General features: G+C 41.2%; 1 protein-coding gene across 1 annotated transcript in view; it reads right to left on the reverse strand.

Annotated features, from left to right (window-relative positions):
• Nucleotides 1–22,973, reverse strand: part of hipk2 (homeodomain interacting protein kinase 2) — a 126,128-nt gene that overhangs the window by 80,676 nt on the left and 22,479 nt on the right. The window contains exons 2-3 of the mRNA XM_036585251.1: nt 10,369–11,153; nt 9,278–9,663 (exon numbers count right to left, since the gene is read on the reverse strand). Of these exons, the coding sequence (XP_036441144.1) occupies nt 9,278–9,663; nt 10,369–11,153 (1,171 nt within the window). The remainder of the gene's footprint in view (nt 1–9,277; nt 9,664–10,368; nt 11,154–22,973) is intronic.

Consider the following 22,973-nt stretch of genomic DNA (forward strand, 5'->3'; position numbering starts at 1 on the left):
AGCAAAAGTCAGCTTTAGGATTAACACTCTGAACACTGAACCGGACAGTACAGACAGAGCAGCACATATCGGAATAGAAGAGAGTGTCCCAGAGCAGAAAGAGCAGCGAGCTCAAAAGGGCCTCAGCTGGCACAACTAGCTGGGCCTGGCGTAAATTAGCCAAACTATTTACCCTTGTACGCACATTAGCAAATTCTTCCAATTGAGAAAACAAATGCATCTGTTTCATTCGGTGGGGTTCATGGGAAACTGCACGGCTGCCTGAGCGCCAGACATTTGCCGTGACCACGGGAGAGAGGAGACGAGAGGAGACGAGAGGGGGCCGTTGACTCACTTGCACTGCCCTACTGCCCATAAACTGTGGCAGCAGGGAGTGACTTACAGCTTTAGAGAACCAGTTGCTCCAAACACTGAATTTATGTGGATAAACTGAGGCATTTTGTATGCAGTCAAACACAGTGATGCACAGTATAAGTGTGGCGCAGTGGAATTAAACCTCCAGAGTTTTAGGGCGTACTGTACTATTAGCAAAAAGGTAAGTTCTTTATATGAACTTGCTATGACATCTGTAACATTCAACTGAGTGAGTGACTGGATATTTATGTATAAGTGTATGAGAAGTAACATCTGGACTAGACATAATTTATCTAGTTGGACGGTCCATGTTCCATGCCACACCCATCAGGATGGCTGCTGCTAACAATCTTTTCACTGAGGGTGGCTTGAAATCTAGTGACAAAAAAGGCATATCAAAAAGGCCCTAAAAAAGGCAGATAAGATCTTAGTTCACGCTTCTGGCTGAGAATACAAAGCACGGAACACACTGTCTTAAAAGAGAACATAATTAGCTTTAAAAAGAATTTAAACACTAGCATAAGGTCCACTTGAATGGATACCAGAGGGAAAGGCAACAACAACAGAAACCAAGCACAAGCCTCTAATATAGTCCCAGATAATCAGCCCTCACCAAACCATGTTTTCAGGCTCCATTCTCCCTCTTACTGATCTCAGAGAGAGAAATGGTGTGATATCAATGCCTGGCAAAATGACTTTAAGCAATCAGCTGAGTGTTCATATGCTTGACTAACAGGAGTTAATTAGCTACTTGTCTCTTGCTCCAGTGACGAAAGAGGTAGAAGTGGTGAAGCGAGTGGCCCACAGGCAAATTAGATGAGCGCCTGGTTATTACATTTCTGTCAGTCATCTTCACAAAAGGTTGAAAGTGGCATGAAACTCATTCTTAAGAGAACCAGAGAGAAAACATCCTTTCATTGCCTCACCTTTCTGTCCACCCGCAACAAAACCTCATAGTTCAAGTATTCTAATTATTCTCACTTTCTAATAATTTTTTATATAAAAAGTCAAAGGTTTCACAGAGAACTGCCAACATCGACAAAACTAATAAATGTGGTGATTTGTGATTTCAGAGAGCCAGAATTATTTATATGCACATGAGGCAGCAAGGCTTTGATCGAGATAGCAGACAAACTAACCTCTGCTAGAAGCAGTTTATCTAAGCTGCCTGCAGGGTCCATAGGTCATGATTTCTTACAGGTAAACAGCACCTGTGCTTGCTAGAAGCAGACCCTCATTCTCAGATTCAGATTTGGCTCTGAGTAACAGGATCCCACCGCTTGCTCACAGTGGAATAAAAAGACGCCTTATGCACGCTTGAGGGAACAGTAACTAGTGGCAACCTCATTCATTAGAGTGCTCTTTAATGCCTGCCACGGAGCCACAGTAAATGTCCTGGAACGGCAGTTCATTTATAAACACGAGATAGGCAGGTTCTGACTGCGCACACTGGGATGCATTGTTATGGGAAGAAAAGGATCATGTTCTCTGTGAAATTCTAAATCTAGACAGATACATAAAATGGGGCTTGTTTCAGTTACGTGTGCTGCTGTTTGGCATTCACGGTGCACCATCCACTGCCACCATTCGTAGATCCTAATCTAGAAGCCAGGGCCATCATGGCATTGAAGAGCTATGGAAGGAAAGTCTTCTGGGTATGAAATCTGCCCATTAACGGAGAGGGAAAGTACATTGTGTGGTCTTCTCCTGAAGACATCCCCAGGGCCTGACCAGCAGTGCTCTCTGCACTTCGGCTAGGAGTCCTTTAAAGACATATCGCACAAGCAGAGAATCAACAAGGACAGAAATAGACAAGGGGAAGAGAGGAAAGCTAGCTGATCCTCATAGTATCCACATGCAATTAAAGAATCAGCACTGCTCTTGCCAATGATGGGGTTTTGATTGATGGGAGACAATAAATAGATTTCTGGGTAGGAACCTTCGGGTGACTAGTTAAAGTCATTAGCGCCTGGGTATTCAAGAAAAAACAAGGACATGGGCAGTAGACGCATCTCTGGGCTACGGCAAAAATCGGGGCATGCTTTCTCTCCTTCAAGGCTTCCTATATTAAGGTTTTGACATCTGGAGAGTATTGACTGACACACCAAGCAGCCATGCTGTCTCTTCCTCTGTGACCTCTGGCTGCCATGACTCACACTGCTGAACCAAGCAGGGTCCTCCATGTGTGCAGCAGTGCTGCGAAATGATGACACAAGGGGAGAGGGAGAGCAGACAGTGAGATAGAGAAAGAAAAGACAGTGAAAGTGCAGACACGTCAGCGTTTACATCTGCTTCCCTCATTCCAACCACAGCCATGTAAATGTAATGCTCCAACACGCATAGCTGACAGCGGCAATCTCACACAAACCCCAAACTTCAATCAGAGCATTCCACACATAAAATAACCACCTCCAGCTTTTTTTTCCTTACAGATAAATGGGGCAAAGAATCTCAACTGGGACAGAACAATAATCCCCTTTATCTGGTCCTGAGTAAAGCAGCCAGCTTTACCTGTTACATCATTAGCTAGTGTGCATCACCGGGAGGGTAGAGCAAGTTTAGCTGATGTAACCTGAAAAAAAACACAGCATTAGGAAGAGGCAGGACTTAGCTAACTCAAAGACCTCAAGCCAAAGGAATGGTCCTGAGCAAATATATTTCTAAGGCACAGTGCTGGCAAGGCAAGATCGAGAAAAGCACCGGGCAAAAGAGGAAGAGAGCCCTTTTTCCAGATCAGGCTAAGCAAGGCTGAATTGAAATCACAGTGGAGCAGTAAAAAAAGTGCTGTTTGCTTATACAACATGCCGTTTAAATACCTAACCTACGACATATGAAACTCTGTGGCGCATGCGTGTGTCTAACCACCCCAAGTTTCCCACATCGAGCCAACATACGTGCAGCTCACCACCACCATGCAAATGTTTACCCTGATTAGCATTGCTTAGTTTACTTGCGTCAATATGCCCTAGTGCAAAATCTATATTTGAAACGTAGCTACACCCTGGTAATGTGAGCTCTTAAATCCAATACAGTACAAACGCTCATGTTCAATAGATCAAATTCCATCACGACAGACAGGCTGAGCACTCGCAGCAAGCAGAGCCCGTAAAGATATGAAGATCAACTGATTGAGTCTGAGCTGCCAGTGCCAACAGTCATTTGCGGAAAGCTTTCACAGCAAGCGGGGAGGACTGACACCAGAAGCAAGAGTGAGCTGCTGAGGCTTTGGAAATTTCCAACTGAGAATTTCTCTGCCTTCCACAATCACTTTTGCAGTTGATGAGTTGACAGGAAGCGCCATTTAGAAACCGAAGATAGACGGAATAGGCTGAGAGGGGCTCTGGTTAAAAATATGCAAAGAGGGAACATTGGTGCATCCTGTCCTGTCGAAGGCCATGGGTAATTGTCCCATGGATTTAAAAGCACAGCCAAAATAAATAACTCGAGGGGAACAGAACGAGTGAAGCATGAGCAAGCACGCCTTTATGTAAGAGCTCTCTTAAAAAGCCATTGCCCCCGAACAGTGACGTTTGCTCTCCGGAATACATGAATGAATTGCAAAAAGCGTTAGTTCTCAACTTTCTCGTATTGTTTAATGACAAAGGCGCTTTTTCTTTTCTGTTTGCCAATTAAGTGACTTTTGCAGCAGCTTTACAGAATTACCAGACTGAGACAGGCTGAAAGAAAAGGAAGCGAATGCCGGTTTCCTCTCCAGAGAGGTTTTACTTGTTTCTCTCTTGTGGTCTCTTTCTGTGGCAAAACCAGCAGGGAGACTCGCTGCCTATCTGTACTCAAATCTGATCTAAGACAGGAAAACAGTCATGTATTCTCAACAGTAGCAGCAATTTATCGCAGTATTCACAGCACATTCTCCCAGAGAGCCAGGCTCTTTCCTTCACCCACCTGGAGCACTCTCAATGGAGGAGACAGGAGAGAGAGAGAGAGAGAGAGAGAGAGAGAGAGAAAAAGAGAGAAAGAGAGAGAGAGAGAGAGAGAGAAAGAGAGGAAGAGAGGAAGAGAGAGAGAGAGAGAAGCCCTTTCAGCAGAATAAAACCTCTATTAAACAGACAGTTGGTGCCAAGAACAGTGTGATCCTTCCTAAGGAGGTGAAAGCTGTGGGAGGCCTCTCCAGGTGGGTCACTGCTTGTTCGGAAAAGCACTGCTTGAGTGTGAGCATGCATAGGTATATGTGGGATTGAGCAGAGGTAAAAATAAGGTGAAAGCCCATGGAACTGTGGGATGGGGGTGAACATGGTATAAGGTCTGATTGAGGTCAGATCTCATCATCTGATCCTGCCTCTCAGAGGTGAGCCTAGATGTAGAGTGGTAACACTGGCAGACCACATGAAATGACCATGCAACAGCTAGATGATTACAATCGCTTCACAGAAAATTCAAGGTTTCTTTGAAATACAAACATAATAATACTAGAGATGACACAGATCTGATAGCCAGTATCAGTATTGGGCTGATCTCAGCAAAAAATGCTAAGGAAAAAACAAATCTGATCCAACAAATCTAGCCTGAATTATCACAGAACTACTTGTAGTGGAACACATTGTAAAGCAAAGCATGACACATGATTACAACAGTAGCTGTGCGTAGCCTATTGTTAACATAAGAACCAGTAGCTAGCTATTCTGCAAAGCACATGTTGGACTTGCTATTATGTCAGCTACATGGAAATACAGTCCAATTTAGCGCACCTTAGGTAACTGTTTCACTGTTCTGTTCATGAAAAAGTTTAACTGGATTAAAAAACACTGTCATTTTGTTTGTCATGTTACTGACTATGTTTATGTTCTCGTTTCTGTAAGACAGGGTGTTTGAGTATGATGCTTTGCCATCTTACTGAAAATACTCCAACTGACCATTTGCAAAATTACAACTGACATGCCTCTCAGCTGATCATCTTTTCAAAAAGATTCTACCTCTGTCAAGTGAACTCTGACAAAACTCCTCAAAACAAACTTACAAAACTATTAGCCTAAGAAATGGTGGAAAGGTGTGGCAGAGTTTTTATACTATTCCTGATTAAACTATGTATAAGACCACACTCAGCTCAGTGTCAAAGGCAGAATTATGCTGGCTATAATGTAAACTTTGCCTGGGTTACTGATTCTGCTGAAGTCATTTTAATATGATGTCTAACAATAAAAATATTAAAGAAAAAAAACTGTAAGATCAGTTAACAAATAAGCTTTTCTTAACTTATCTACAGACAGTTAGCTTGATCAATCAGTCAGATTAAACAGGACTGTGCGGTGCTCACATTTATGATTGAAAAAGATAAATATTAAGGCACTCATACGGATGCCATTGTATGTATTGTCTCATTCAAGTTTGCTGAGAGACTTTCTAACATTGCTCTGATGCCCTCCAGTGTTAGCTTTAGCATTAAGCTGCTGCTGAAACAAAACCTTGTATCTCCATTTTTCTCAGTTTTTCAAATAATCTGAAAATGCCTGTTGTCCTTTACATTTTGTTTCAATTTCATGATGAATGGACCAAAAGTAATGGCCCAAAATTACTTTGAAAAAAGTCTGGTTCCATCGTATAGATTCCGACGGCAGCGATTAGCTCATCTGAAAGGGTAGCTTCCATTGCTAAAACCTCCTCCTTATTAAAACCTACTGTTTTAACGCTGAGTGGCTAAACAATTTCCCTGATTTGATTTAACACCCGCAACCCAGAACGATAAACGGCTCAGAAAATGTGAGTGTGTGTGTAAATGGGCCTACATTGACATTCTGTCAGTTCATCTTGAACACCTTGTAAAGCCAGTTTGTTTTTGAATTAATTATTTTTCATGTGTATGTCTCCCTGTTCTTCCTTCTTTTGTACTACTGAACTTCTGAGACTGTTAGTGCTTTTGTTACGGACAAAGTCGTATTGTGCCACTTCTGCAAAATATAGATGGCACAAAATCCAGTGTTAAACTCCTCTTTATTTATCTCTCTCTCACACACACAGAGGGCTGGTAAGTGGTAACTAGTAAAACTCTGCTCAGTGTCAGCTGTTTTTCGCCTCTTCACTCCTGCCAAGAGGAAATTAGGGGGATCATCCTCTCTGTGCACTCCCACACAGGACAAGACACTCGGCTCCTGGTAATTACACTTCACAGCCCACTCTTTGCACATAGCTGACCTTGCTCACCCACCACTCACTAAAAATGCATGCAAGCTTGCCCAATATTACGATACACAGTGCAGTCTGTAAGTAATTGGACACTATTTTTTTCTATTTGTGCTCTGTACACTAGCACATAGGATTTAAATCAAAGCTATAATTCATATTTAATTGAGCTTTTATGTGCACGTATATCAGGTGAAGTAGGAGTCACAGCCACAGTGACTTTCCTTTTTAAAGCATCAATTGTAATCGGAGAGTGAGGTGCTCTTCTGATTATATATAGATATCATCAATACTAGGGATGTACAATGACATGAGCATCACATCGGTGCCAGCAGATAATTGCTTTTAAAAAATGATCAGCATCAGATGGAGATTTAGCTTTGACTGAGATTCCAAACTGATATTTGATATGTGTTCATTGTCCTCTAGAAGAGCAGAAAGTTCAGGTGATGCTGGGACACTGAACCAAAATATCTACATTTTATTAACTGTAGTGCATTCATAACCCTACAAAAATGAATGTTACATTTGTTTGTAATGTTGATTCAGGTAGATTGTGTCTCCATTTCTACATTTTATGAACGTTTATGCATTGGAATCTGCATCGGAAGATTTGTACATGAAAAATATTGGATATCAGCTTATGCCCAGCATAATTCCCATACTGGTGCATCCCTGGTCACTCCTTAAAGAAAAATGACTACCTGCATCATTACAAAGACAACATCAGTCCTGTTTATGGATTTAGTGCACAGTATGCAAAACTTCGAGTAAACACTGTACTTTTTTGTAGCTTTTGGTAGTATTTTTATAGCTGGGGCCCATAGCGTACACTTTTCTTGCATTGTAAAAAAGGCTCCTTCTAACTTCAGTGTGAAAGGGCAGGGCTAAACAACTGTATGCCGAATAGGCAGACCTATGTAAATGGGCTGTTTTTGCTGCATAATTTTCATTTATACATTCTGCAGAATGAAACTTTGTACTGCTTAAACGCTATATCAAAATTTTATTTAAAATAAGCAAAAAAAAAGTGATGAGTGCTTTAATTGTGGCACTACTACAGTTTTTTGTCTGTATGAACTTTTCAAGCCTCAAAAAATAAAATATTGTAATAAATATTGTGTATTGTGAAAATGTCTTCAAGTATAGTGATATTATATTTTTGCCATAACGCCTATCAGGCAATTGGCTACTCAGTTGATTCTGCTGTGTGTTACTGTTGCATCGTGTTCAGCAGAGCTAACAAAAGAAAAAATGATATAAAAGTAGATGTTATTCCTATATAGTCCACCCAATAATAGATATATAGATTTCAAAGTAGGTTAGCTTTCAAACCCAAAGTGCTGGAGCGCAGAGTCAAAATAACAATTACTTTCAAACGGCACTTTATCACAACAGCTGGAAAAGCAGCACTGCACTTGAACAAACTGAGAGAGGTAACAGCCTAATATTTGCCACTTCTACAACTATTTTATTTTAAGGGGGAAAAGAGAATATTATGCTTGACAATAAATCTATCTGTACACATCCTTGTAAAAGATCTCAACTAGCAGGGATCAAAGCTTTTAATAAAATGCTCATCTGCAATGACCTAGTGCTTAAAACTTGTTATTGTCAAGCTCCAAAATAGTGGCGGTTTGTAATGTCAAATATTTGCACAGGCTTGAAGTGATTACATCAGCGTAGCTAGAAAGCGCAAAGGAAATCGCGACAGGCTTGAAAGTTACAAAGTTTCTACATTTTCCACTCATTTTCCACTCACTTCAGCGCACATTCCCAAACAAGATGTTTGCCATGTTGAGATTACGACCTCATTAACGTTAATTGGTAACAACGACCTTGGCGTCCTCAAAGTAGCATCCCAGAAAACAAGATGCACATCTGGCAGTAGTCAGGCTGACCTCTTCAGAGGACTTTTGTGTGGTCATGTACCATGCACACTCTACGATGTAGGGTCACTTAGACTCCAACAAAGCGAGCTTCTGTCTTAACAGTCCCTGAGTCCAGCTGAATTCCTGCACTTTCTCAGCAAAACCCAAACACGGCTGTAGCAAAATGAAAGAGTTCAAAAAGCAAGAGGGGGCAAAAAGCGAAGCTTTCAAGCGAGTCATCTGTTTCTAATGTTGGTGCTCTGGTGTGGATTACAGGCGAGTATTACTGGAGAACTCGGACTGACCCTGCATCTGCATCCCCAGGGAAATGGTTCACAGTGACGCAGAGGTAGGCTAAAGGGGGGGGTGTGTGCCTAAATGCAACAGGCCCAGCGTTTAAAGCCACTCTTCGATGCTGGCTTTCTCTAGGCTCTTTTTCTGAAACAAAGAAATCCATTCTGCCCTTAAACTCACAGAAAGCCAAAAGCTGAAAAGCAAGAAAACAAGACAAGAAATGTGTCTGCAGCAAATATCTCCCAGGTGCTATCACTATGAAGCTCTACTGTGTTGTAAAGCGCACTAAAAAGATCATCTTCAGTCTTCAAAGCAGCGAACAACACTGCTTGTTATATCACATTAAATACGATCAGCAGCTGGATTCTCAGGAAGCCTGTGAGTTTTGCAGTTCTCTTTCATAGCCTATACTAGGGAAGTTCATTCAGGGAACTTAGAGGAACACTGTGAGGAAAGCAGCCAAATCGACTCCAATGAACCATCTACAAATCAACTGATTACTCATTCCCTACGGCTAAGCCAGCACCTTACAGGGAATCAACTGTGGAGGAAGAAAAAGCATCTACAAATCGCTGGTAGCTGCTTGAACCATTAGCTGCTGTTTGATGAGGAGACTGCCTCACCTGTAGTATCTGGACTGCAGGTAAGTGGAGCACACGGCTTTGGACACGTGGCTGGCAGAGCCAAAGTCGATGACTTTGACCCTGTAGGGCTGGCGGGCGGGGTCTACTAGCATGATGTTCTCAGGCTTCAGGTCGGCGTGGATCAGACCCAGGCTCTTCAGTTTCATCAGGGCCGTGGCCACCTGCTGCAGGACGGGCCGGATGTACTTGAGTGGCAGCGGGCTGAACTTGTTCTGCTTGAGGAAGTCATATAGATTCTGCTCGAGCATCTCGAAGACCAGGCACGTGTGGTTCTTGTGCTGGAAGCACTCATAGGCCCGCACAAAGTTGTAGTCGTCTGCGCTCTCTGTGCTGAGGCGTGCCAGGATGCTGACCTCGATCTGACCCTGTGGGTGGGGGTGGCAGATATGAACTCAAATTAGTATCAAATTTTCTTATCCAGACAAATCGCAAATGAAAATCTTTCTTTTGCTACAGTGCAAATGTTAACAGTTATATGCATCTTCATATTCTTGCACATGAACAGTTTTTTAGGTGACGAACCTGCTTCCACCTGTAGCCACCTTTAGCTAACAGTGTGACATTGTAATTTGCACTATATTGTTTATTGTTTAAGCTTGGAAACTATGAAGGCAAGCCAATTCCAAATAATCTGAAATCAGTTCTCCGTCAACCTCAGTCCTGTTTGTTTTGAGCTCCTCTTTCATTATCAGTTCTAGCTTCCACTTTCAGTTGGTCTCTAATGTAATCTTTAACAGTTTGCTACATCTAACAAAGGCTAGCTATAACATATTTGATACATTTGAAACTATATCAGTGAAAAGGAATACATCCTTTATTGCAAAGTAAAAATCTGTGATAACTAGTTAATAGTTATGTAAATGTTTATCTTGCTACAATCAGAACACAGTGCATTTACATATATCAGTCACAGCCTGTTTAATTCTGAGAGATAAAGAGAGGGTGGAAAATGGTCATGTGTACATAAAAACAACTGACAAACAAAGAAGAAAAAAATAAAATAAGAAAATTGTAAAATTCATATCATGAAACAATGTCACTCTTTCTAACGGTAGACCGTCTATGCTTACCTGCCGGGCATACGATGGGTGGTTCTTCAGAATCTTGATGGCCACAATCTCGCTGGTTCCACGTTTCCAGCACTTCACCACCTGGCCAAATGTGCCCCGGCCCAAGAACTCCAGCACCTCGTACGTGTTGGTCATGGAGCACAGCACCTCGTGCTGCAGGAGCTGGTAGTCGCCCTCGCTGTTTGCGCCGCTGGTCTTGGACGTGGCCGTAGTGGAAGCGGTGGCCACGGTAGCCGCTGCGACCCCCGCTCCGCTCTGCCCGTTGTTCTGGATCATGGGTGCTGGCCCTTGCTGCTGCTGCTGCTGCTCCTCCACCACGTGCACGCTGCCCCCGCTGCCGTTGTTGCTGTTGTCCAGCTCCTCGCTCTTGCGCTTAAGCCCACATCGCTGGTACGTATCCAGCAAGCTGACTGTGCTGCGGCGCGTCAGGTTGTGGCCTCCGCTGCCGCTTCCACTGCTACTGCCCGTGCTGCCCAGAAGCTGGCCAGCTGCACCAGACGTGCTGCTGCTAGCCGAGGCCACCACTATGTGGCCTGGGCCGGCCGGGAAGAGAAGGGCCTGCTCGTAGGGTAGCGAGGAGCTGGACACCTGGAGGGAGGCGGCGTTGATGCCCACCGGAGCCACGGACACACTCTGCTTGCCGTTCTGACCGTAGACCTTGCCGTGCGTGCCGTACCCTGTCATGTCCCAGTTGCAGCTCTGCTCCACCTTCAGCTTCTTCACGCTAAAGAAGGCACTTGACTGGAGAGCGTGGGGGGAAAATACTTGCACTTGCGAGGCCATACCTGAAGAAGAAGAGAAGGGGAGGTGGCAGAGGGAAGAAAGCAAGAAGAGTGAATGTGAGCTCGGTCTGAAACTTGAGCGTGAGCTTTAAATAAAAACTGCACAAGCCAAGGCAAGCCAGTCTGACGCAAACGTATTGTATAGATGCTCTACACATTTCTGCTCAGCTATTGAGGCAGGATGTTTATCTACAAGGTATGCGCTCCAGGCAGTGTGTGGTCAAGAATATGTCAAGATTAATTTCAAATCATTAAACACAGTTGCACAAAGAACAATAAATGAAATGCATATTTGCTTTCTACATTCTTTAGAGATGGTGCAATACCACTTTTTCTTTACCCACACTGATAATGATATTGAAATCTTGAGGCCGGTACCAATACTGATCTAATATTTTGTCTTTTGTCTTATTTTGTATTAAAATACATTACTTTTAATTAAAATATTTAGATCTCGAGTATCTAGATTAAATCCAGGTAGAGATTATCTACATAAAAATGTATATATAGGACGATACATATACTGATAAATATATTATACCTCAATATATAAGCTAATTTGCATATTATACGCCATGCAACAATCAGATTTCAATCTGACTAGCTGGAGATTTGATTACCAAGTAGAAATGCATGTGGTTAAAATCTTATCAGGTTACAATCCAGATACAAGTCATATGAAATGATCAGGTGTAAACTAGGGACACACACAAGTATTGGAGTACCTGGTTAATTGCTCAAGGTGTCAGTGCTTCTAATACTGAAATCATGATGTGGGTATTTATTACGTTTCACCACAGGAAGACTAGAGAAAATATGCACTGGCTCATCGCCCACTGAGAAGAAATGACCTCATGTAAAGGACGATGAGTGTTCATCGGCATCCAACTTTGTACTACTTGGCTCTGTTAACTCATTAGCTCATTAGCTGATCTGAGTTAGCCTCTGTTACACATCTGACACAAAAACCTACAAATTTTCCTCAGCATGTCAAATTTTAGCCTCCAGTAATATCAGCTAAACGTTAAGCTTACAGCCCTAACAGTAATTGTGGCCAATGTCTGTTTTTTATTTTTGTTTTTTCTTCCCTGTGGTTAACCGTTCATTAACTCTTACTTCTTATCCTTCTGGGTCGTGGGGTCTTACACATACTTCAGTATCAGAATTAGTCAGAATACACATCCCTAGTGTACACAGTCTGAAAGTAGGCTATGATGCTCAAACTGGTCAACAACTGTGCAACCCCACAGGAAGAAATTCACAGCTAACAAAATCACATCACACAGTGTAAGTCTGCTCTGTTTCAGGCTGGATTTGTAACAGGATTAGATCATTCTTTTATTTCCCTATGATATCCGATCCAGCATTTTCTGCACATATCAGCCCAATATAGATACCCATCAGTACTATCTCTAGTTTGGGAAAAAATGATTAAATTAAATTTATGAAAGTTCCACGATGTCCTAAAGCTTTGGGGAATCTCTGTATATTGTCTGTGTGTGTGTGTCTGTGTGTGTGCGTGTGTGTGTGTGTGTGAGAATGCCTGTACGACAGAGGAAAAGAAATGGATGGACCGTGTTCTGTTAAAACATTCACATGTTCTGCAAAATGCTGTTTGTTTATACAGGATCGCTCTGGAGCTAATGAGAAAAATGGCCTATTGATATACGCAAAGGAAATACCATCTATCTATACTGTTCCCATAGGGAGTTCTGTAAACACACTGAAGTTCCGTCATGTCAGGGCCTATGGAGCCACACGTCAAAACCAAAGCCTTAAAAAGTTGCATGAGTCTCAAAGAATGACAGCAATTTCCTTCACAAGGAAGACCACTCAGGCCGCGCAGGCATCACACCGCAGCTGCCGTTTACTACAGGGGCGAGCCTGCTGCATTTCCACAGATATCAAAAAACAACTGAGGAGCATTTGAACCGCATCTCAACCCCGGATCCCGAAAACAAGACAACAAAAGCAGAACTGAGAGCAGTGGAGCTCCTGGGAACTCTGCGCTTCAGAATAAGCTGCGCTTCTCCAAGCAAACAACAGGCCAAAAATAGCCTTTCTCAAACTGCGCTGTTTGTAGCACTAAAATAATGATTACAGCACAAGCACGATTACACAAAGAGGATGCAGTAATGCTCTATTTACAGAGGCTCCAATATGGACGAATCTCACACACACAGAGAATATATACACCAGAGGGCAACCTTCAGGGTCTTATAGGCCCTTCAGAGAAGGCCTAATGATTTCTATGAAATGTAAAATACATGTCTGGAATTTTTAGTTACTTTTATGTAATATAATAAGCATGGCTGTTGTATTTACACTGTGCAAGTACTGTAGTAAGAGTCTTATGTTATTGTTCAGTTTAAGCTGGAAACAAAACGCTCTACAGTAAATTGTACAATCAGATTTTTTTCTCCTTGATATTCAGATAAATACAGCCAAGGAAGCTTATTGGTTAGGCCTTCAGAAGCTGAACTGAAGGTCTTAAATGTTAGACTGACCAGCATAATTAGAGAGTGACACCAATTATGTCTTGATTTCCAATAGACAGGACCAATTTTGTGCAAAAACCATCACTCTAGGCTTTCTTAAAGTCCTAGATACGTCACTGACAGGGAATACAAACTGTAGTCTAACCAGGTTCCGGTCCACTGTAAGAACAGGAGAACACTAGGAAATCACTGTAAAACTGCTACATATAAGACAAAATCTATGCTAATATATCTGCTAAAAACTTCAAATAAAACATGGAATGTCTTTTACAGTATTCATATGTCCATTTAATTTAAAACAGCCAAAAAATGTTCATGTGAATTTCAGTTAGCTTACTGCTAACATACTGTTAGAATCCCATAGTGGCGCTAGCAGCGTTTAGTTCAGTGTAGAAGTGTTTTTTCCTCGTTTTTGATGAGTTTTGACATTTATGGCCCAAACTGAATGCCTAACACAAATAGTCACCATTCGCCACTGATACACATACTGTAGAAACAGTACACAGACACACAAATATGCACGCACATATACATGCAAACACATATTCACACCTTTTACAGTAAAGTGAGCTGTTCACCTAAAAGCCTGAGCAGGTTTCAAGCAGGATGAATTCATACTGTATTAGCCTTTTTTCCCCTCACTCTGTTTTCTTGTGCCAGCAAGTCTCAATTATGCTAATCTATTACCTGCACGAATTGAATTAATTCACATGATCTCTGTGAGATGAATATACAAGTGATGCTGTAAAACCTGTTCACTCTTCTCCTTACAATAAACTGTTCTGCTTTGGACCACGCGGATGAATTAAATGGAGGGTTGAGCGGCAGCTTGCGTGACTTGATTTAATATGAGAATGCATTATGTTTATGGAAAACCAGTTTTGACATACTAAAATTAGTGAATGTAATCTAACAACTGTGGTACAACCACTATGGCAATACCTCTGATTATACTGCATGAACACATGAAGCTTATTTAAAAGCAGTTTGGTGTGGAACAGAATCATACAACTGCTGAAACTAGCCCAGCACAACTGGTTCTGGTTAACATCTGTTCTGACTAATTCATGACTTTGACAATAAAACTAGGGCCTGCATATTACATTTCTGTGTTTGTTATCATAGTGAACAGAAAAAAATACACAGGATATCTTCCATAAACACCATGTTGCCCACATGACGGCCGTCCATGGGAATTATTCCTTTTCCTTTGTGGCCTTGTCTTGCGAGAACATAATGAATCTCATTTGGTTTGAGGAATTCCTTGACGCAAGGACATTCCCAGGGCAGGAAACAGAGGGAGGATGCTTGGCATGACTGCTTTGTCATTATTATGCATTTCTGAATTGTGCTGATAGCTACACTTTCAAAACCAAACTCCTCTTCCTACACTCACTCCCCCGCCCCCTCTTTGCTTTAGGTGCACGTCTCTTCTCCTCTACTTAAAATGCATACAAAGAGCGTCAGTTCTGACAGCACTTATCATTCCTACAGTCCTCTGGTCTTATCCCAAATGCTGGAGGATATTTCTGTTGCTTTTAGTGCTGCTCCTCGACTCAGCTCTGGCCCACTCTAAGGGTTCTTTTTGGGTCATCATTCCCCTCCAGTCACAGTGCTCCTCACTAGGGCCCTGCCGATTTATATCGTTTGGCCGAAAAAAGCGGCCTAAATGAAGGGTCCCTGAGTTTATCAAGATTAACACTGGAAATCTAGAAATGAAGTCCACAAAACAACATTGCTTGTAATAAATACAATGAATGTACATTTCTAAATTTCTCATTTGTAAGGATTTGAATGGGATCCAGGCACAAATGAACGGTCACCCAATGTTGTTCTTTATTATAGCAAGGGCTGAATTGTTCAACCTGACAAAACACAATTATAGTTAAATAACAAAAACATGCACAATGCACAAATGCACCCAAACCCTTAGTTTCAAGCTTTAGTATGAGTTATAAAACAGAAAAGGAAAACTTTATATGAAGAATATGAAGAGAACAGATAAAATAAAAAAGAGCTAATTAAAAGAAACCAAGAAAACCTTTAAGAAAATTAAGAAATTTGCTATATATGACAATTCACAGTTGACAATTAACAATCATACAAGTTCAACATTATTTGACACTTTAAAGTTATATTACTTTATCATAATTTTAAGTTCCCTAGATTGGTGTCACTATCACTAACAAACTTCATATCTGTAGGAACCTACTCCTCACACTAATACCCTATGAAGACCCTGCAGGTCTCCGATTCATCAGGTATATGCAGTCCTGCCAGCATGTCGATGGAGCAAGTAAGGAAGAACATCCGCTAGAGCTATTAGGAGCACAGCCCTATGCTAATCCCATAAGCCACTGGGCCAGATGTCACTCCTTGGATTACATTTTCTTTTGCCAGGTCTTTACACTAAAAATAATTTGGATGTGATCAGTAGCTGAAGATGGCTCTGTGTGAATCTGTGCGCATGTATATGTTAGAATGCAGAATTGGGGGGCATTAAGTCTACCAAAAACACAGACAGAACATCCCTGGGACTCATAGCAGTCGGCATGTCTGGCTTGTAACACAGCGTTCAACAAAACCAGTTTTCAATAATCCACTGTGCCAATTCCACTGTATTTCATCCACTGGATTTTCTAACTGTTTTTCTGGGCTTAAGATATTTTGCCAAATAGATCAGTTTGCAAAAGTTGCACCTTGTCCTCAATGCCTATGAACAGAATTGGATAGGAGTTCATGTCCTCTCTCGACTTTGGGAGTACACGTCTAAGACTGGCGGTTGCTCAAATTTTCAAACCCTTTGAAAAATGCAGATAAGTCATTTCAAACACAAAGTGAGAGGTCAAATGGCAAGAATGTTATCTTTTGAAAACATGCATCTGCAACAATGCATTTGGTCCCGTTTCACTTCAGTCTCTCAACGGTCAGCCATTCATGAGTGTTTATAGCTTGGACTACGACCACCCTTGTTGTTGGGTTAATTTTCACTGCTTACATCTTATAAAAAAGTTCAAATCATAGCCCATAAAATTTACTGGAATTTTTTTTAACTCTATGACGCGTATAAATCTGTTATGGCCCATTGTTTAACAATGAGACGGCTGGAATGCAAGCATTTATCATACCTGACAAAAAACATACTGTTTTAAAGGCACTGCCTCAGAGCAAACCAAAGGGCTACTTTCCTGCTCTCCACATGAAGAATGATGAAATGGTAATGGTCAGTGTTTTTGAGCTGGGCTATTTTTCTGTCAGGTATTAGATAATCAGCTTTTTTGGTGGGCAGGGGATCAAAAATGCTACATTTGACAGGAGGAGATGGAAAGCGGAGAGGAGAGAGAGAGGGCTTTATATGTGCCTGGACTTTATGAGGCCCCAGTATTGGGTATTGGCTCCGATAACAGCCTAGAAGATAACACCTCATAAAAGAGCAATGGCAAACTACCTGTCATTTAAATCATTCTGGCCTTGGTCTTCCAAAAACTCAACAATCTTTGCTATTTTTAGAGAAAGTATCACTTTGAACCCTTTCTACCAAATAATGATAACGGTTATACAGAAACTGTAAAAAACTGGCTCCTAGCAATTTTTTTCTTATATTATCTAATTAGAAGCACTACCAAATCCACCACAGTGCAAAAAGACCTTGATTATGTAACCGATTCACTTGCAGATTATACAAAAAACAGCAGTAGGTTGCAAATACATGAGACGGAAAAACATGGACAGAGAGTGAAGTCATGTGTTTGAATCGTCTCCTCTGGTTGATCCAGGAAAGAGGCATTTTGGAAAATCGGCCAGGGAAGAAATCACTGGTTAATGAATTGACCTCTGCTTGTCTAGACAAAGCATTATCTCCCGTGGCTCAGAGGAATGGCCGCTGTAGCGTGCCATCCAAAGGGAAGACACTCCGGAAGTGGGCTGTTTTTCTCTGCCCACATCTCTTCTCTTCAGAATGCCTTTCAGATCTCTCCTTTGGGTTAGACTCATCTGTTCAAGCTCAATAATCATGAATTCAAAGTTACTGAAATTAGACCCACAGAAAAAGGAGAACCCCTGACTTAAACGTCGCGTTTTTGCTCTTTACAGGACCTCTATGAAAGTTCATTTACCTGACACCAAGAAGCAATCTTACAAAAGATCAACACCCTAAAAGCTAAGAGGCAACTCAGGAACATTGCATGTAACTCACTCTATCGCTTACTCTCTCACATTTAGAGTATAATGTAGACTACAATGGGGTTAACTGAACATTTTTCCTGCACCCCCACCACTATTCTCTCTTAGAGTCTCCCTCGTAATGTGTCTCTTGGCTTTGCCTGTGTGGTTTCATTAAGAGTTGACAGTGAGTCAGAATCATAATCATGCTGTAGGATATCACTGTAGGGAAAAAATACCATATCATGATACATATATATATTGGTATATAGTGTAGGGTGATTACCCAGGCAGGAACGGAACCCCAGAAGGCAGAGTGTTACCCACTACACTATACCAACCGCAATAGCCATGATATGTTCAGCAAAGCATGTGTATCACAATAACAGAATCTATTGCGATGACAATAAAATAACGCCATATTGCACCCCTCTACTGTAGCCTCTCACTTTAAACCTCTACAATCAACATCATCACTCTCTTAAAATAGGTTTCAAGAGTTTCTACTGTGTCGGCTTGCTTACTGGATTGTTGGCGATCAGCTAAAAACAAATTTCCAAACACACTTAAAATTCCTGGAAAGAAATGTGAAAAAAAATGGAAATAATCACAGAACCAAGCATGGCAGTGCTCCAGTACTTCTATAACTGTGTTTCTCAAAAACTTCCAGTGCGCTAGCTGGCAAACTTTATTCTGTTAAACAGGTACAAGAACATTCTATAAACTGTATATAGTCTAGATGATAGAATTTGTTTTCCAATTTCAATGTTAATTGGTGCAAAAACTATTCTACAAACATTAATGTGCCCTAGTTATCATTACTTTACAATTTCCTTATTAAACATTATGTAAGAATCCATAAATAAATGTAATAGCTGGCTAAATTGTGAAAATCTGCTGTTCTTGTCTAGCTAAGCCAATGCCAAAGCTATTATGAAACAGTGGCACTTCACATCTATCACACTGTGTGGCCTTGTTCTTCTAAGTCTACGCCCCTGAATTTACTTTATGAATTATGTTTTAGCACTCCCTGTTCCCCTAATCTTCCCCTCATCCAGGCTCACCAACCTTAGCTTTATTTACTATTCTACCCACTGTGCTCTCCCACCGTTCTCTTTAAATCCAATGATCTCTCCTCAACCTTCTACTCCCTAAACCATCTTTTTTCATGCTTTCTTGCACATTCATCGCCTCTTCACCAAGCTGCCCTCCTCACCCTTTTGTTCTTTTCCCTCCACTCAACTCCTCCTCTCCTCTCTTCTGTATCACGGACCCCACTCACCTCTACCACGCACCCCTCCCCTCCTCTACCCCCTCCTCCTCTCCCCTCCCCTTTTTCATCAAATGAAACACTATAATTCCTCAGAGAGCGGAGGCAGGGAAGGTCTGGCTATTGTCTTTGTTCATAACAGTGTGTATCTCTCACTCACAGAGCTTACATGCAGGCCTCAGCATTTAGGAGAGCTTGGCGGGTACGTATTGTAAATATGAGGGCAGACAGGGATTATAGAAGGAGGAACTGGGTAGTACTGGCTAGACTGGCCTTACTGCTGTCAAAGCATGCCCTGTTTGAGTGCTGCTCTATGTCCTTATTCTGCAGGTTACAGCTGATCACTCAGGCTGGAACTCACCAATTCTATTTCAAGATCACATCTCAGCATATTTTCAGATTAACTTTCCTAAGGCATATATGCCGCGAAATACGTATCCTTACATTTTGTTTCATTATTTATAACTCCTAGCTCACTGAAAGAAGCAGAGTTTCAGTCCATACCACATTTGAGTTCATAAGAAAAGCACAAATTTTATGCCAATTTGAATTTAATTTTGTTTTGGTTGACATAGACTGAAATTGAAAAAGTTGGAAGTGTATACTATTCTATTGATATGAAATCTAAATTTAATTGTAATTTATTATATAGTTAATTATATAGTTATGTGATAATGTTAGTACTTATTTAGGTCCAACTGATATTAACATTTTCTGACTTTTTCATGGGGCTGAAAATTCTGAAAACTGTAAATATCTGTCATGTGTTTTATATTTATACATTAAATTTTAATTTTGTACTCCACTAGTTGTTAATCAATGCTTTAATGAAAAATATGATTTTTGATATAACATAGTTGTAGTATAACATGCTATTCCCATGCTAAGGGTTAGGTCTGAATACATTTTTTCATGTTTTGATTTTTCTAACCATGATAGTGTTTTGTTTTCAGCTTTACTAGGTCAGCCCTGCATTGCTGTAATATAGTTAAATAACGAATATTTCATATCAGAACTTCTCTAATTCTCCAGTGGTACAACTGCCTGTGGTTTTGCTTTATTATCAGAAAATCATGAGTTTGAATCAGAACGACGCAGCAATAAAACAAAACAAGTGACAAATTGTTGGCATGCAATTGTATTTTCACTGATACTGGTAAAACCGTGGGGCATCAATATCAACTGATATTATCGGCCAACTGATATATCGGTCAGGCCCTAGTTCTTATGTAATGTAAATCAAACATGCAGGAAAATGACAATAGAGGCAACTACACACTCTCTCTCTCTCTCTCTCTCTCTCTCTCTCTCTCTCTCTCTCTCTCTCTTTCTCTCTCTCTCTCTCTCTCTCTCTCTCTCACACACACACACAAATGCACTACTGTGACCCATAAACATATTAAGGCCTTCCTGTAATGACATATGGCCCGTTTCTGATCTTCCTGTAGCTGAATCAGAAGGAGGCGAGCTGGCCGAGCAGCTGTGGCTAGAGCAGCTAAAGCCATTGACATGTGTTCCAACGGCCCCTGAGAAAGAAAAACAAACAGCGCACTGTCACACAGAGCAGTGCCCTGAGCACGGCCTGTTACTGACTGCTTTATCAGGCCTGCGTGTGTGTGCGAGGGAAGGGAGGGGGGATGTGTGTGTGCATGTGTGTGTGTATCTGTGTGTGCAACTGACTGTAAGAAAGTGTGTGAGAGAAAGAGCACGTATGAGGGAAATATCCCGTCAGCGATTGCAGTAACAGTGCTTGGGAAGTTTACGCTGGATTTCTTATTAATGAAATCATGAGGGCAGTAAAAATGCAGCACACAAAACACTAACGTCCTGCCAAAGCCTGTGCGAGGACTTTATATGAACTTTACAAGCTCAGCGTGACTAATGTAAGTATTTTCCCTAACTCACAGGAACATGCCGTTCACAACGAGCAGCTTAAATATTCGCAGTCTGAGTGACTGAGTAGTAGGACCACCAGGCTGAGCGTTCGGATCTCAGGTCCAGCACAAGGCTATGTGGGGACATGGTGCAGATAGTAGCCATTTGTACCGTTATCAGGCCACTGCACTGGTAGAGGTCCCTCTGTGAACTATTCCAACCATCCTGTGGTTAAACTATCACTTTTCACTCCTTCACCCCTGGGCTTATTATTCAGTCAAGTATTTTAAGATGTTTAATTCAGAAACTACTATGAATTACTTACAAAATTATGTAATAGGGCAGCATGTGTTTTTGTAGGCATGATGATATTACATTACATATCATGTTACATAATGTGCGCAGTGCAAGAATGACGTAGTTAGACTGGCGGGAATGTAGCACTGGGAGCCCTATCTAATATTACAGCAGTAGCGTGGTCCCCATAGGCTGGACTTCAACCACAATCTCACACAAACAGAACAAGTCATAAAACCAAACTGCTATACAGCTATTTACAAAATCCATCCATATGCACAGCTCAAAACCTATTATATCCTTAGTGTTGTTACAACAAACCTGCATCACCCTAAGGAGCTTTTTAAGAAATTAAATATGTATTATTGTTTTTGTAGGCCTATACAAGAAAGAAAAATATATCATCGCTGTCCAAAGAAGAAACAGTATCTCCAAAAGGGCAGCGTTACAGGATAAGGCCAAAACTTTCTTAACTATTAATGTAAGTTAATGTATGAGAGTTTGTTCCAAGCAATTTTGGAGCATTTCTATTGGTCCAGTCATCATGAAATTTTCACACAATGTAAAGAATAGCTGGCGCGCTCAAACGATGTAAAAAATGATCAAATGATGCCGACTATTCTTCTAACAGCCTTACAATCCACTATTTTTATTTTGCACTTTGCATAACACAGATAGAGCTTTAGTATTCTTTGCTATTTGCATATAGAAGAGGTTAGTTAGTGAGGCTATAGGAATAAGAGTATATGGAATATGGGAATTTTGGCTATTATCTCCTGATACCGATATGATTCTGAAGTCATTTTGCATCAGTATTAGTTTTAGTTTCAGTATTAGTTTTTCTGTTTAATTACACTGCAAAAAAAAGAAAATTCAGAGTCTGTACTTGTTGCACACCCAGTCACAGACACACAACTTTAATTGGAATTTATTGCTTCTCTTATCGACACTGCCAACATTCAGAGAATGCCAGAGTTTATGTCCAGGCCTAATATATAATTTATATAGTTATGGGATTGAGGGACTGAAGCATCGGCCCAAAAACAGGCCTTATGTTTTATGGGTTAAATAGTTAACTTGAAATGGTGAGCACACTAAAACGTCCAGAATATAATGCAATAGTGCTATTATGCTATACTACTTTTAGCGCTAGTAGTTATCAGAGTTGCTTTATAGATGAGTATCTAAAAGTTGTTTACATGCCTGGATGTGGTAGCTTTCATGTGTGTGTGTGTGTGTGTGTGTGTGTGTGTTCTGCAGGTTTTGCTGTGCAGGGTGGCTCTTCAAAGAGCAGAATCTAAAGCGCCTGCCAGACTCTAACCACAGAGCCACTACACCAGAGCCAAACCAGGCTAAGATGAAACAAGAGCAACACACACACACACACACACCCACACACACACACACACCTTGACATGTACAGCCAGAACGGATGCAAAGTATACCCTGCAGTTCTGATGCTAAAGGCACAGCATGGTCAAACTCAGTATTATCACTGAAACTACTTTTTCAGTAGCTAAAAAGTTCAGAAACATTAGCACACTGCTAAAAGAAGAGATGGAAAAAGCCTCATGAATTAAGATATAAGGTTTGAACCACTTTTTTGTTCCTCAAACAAAAAGTCTAAAAAAAACATGAACAAGTCCATTTCCTCTTTGCCATAAGTTTATTACTGCACTCTTCAGAGGAATTCTGAACATATGCCAACTGCCGGCTCAGGCT

The sequence above is a fragment of the Colossoma macropomum genome, unplaced genomic scaffold (genome assembly GCF_904425465.1).
Source record: "Colossoma macropomum unplaced genomic scaffold, Colossoma_macropomum, whole genome shotgun sequence".
Classification (NCBI taxonomy): domain Eukaryota; kingdom Metazoa; phylum Chordata; class Actinopteri; order Characiformes; family Serrasalmidae; genus Colossoma; species Colossoma macropomum.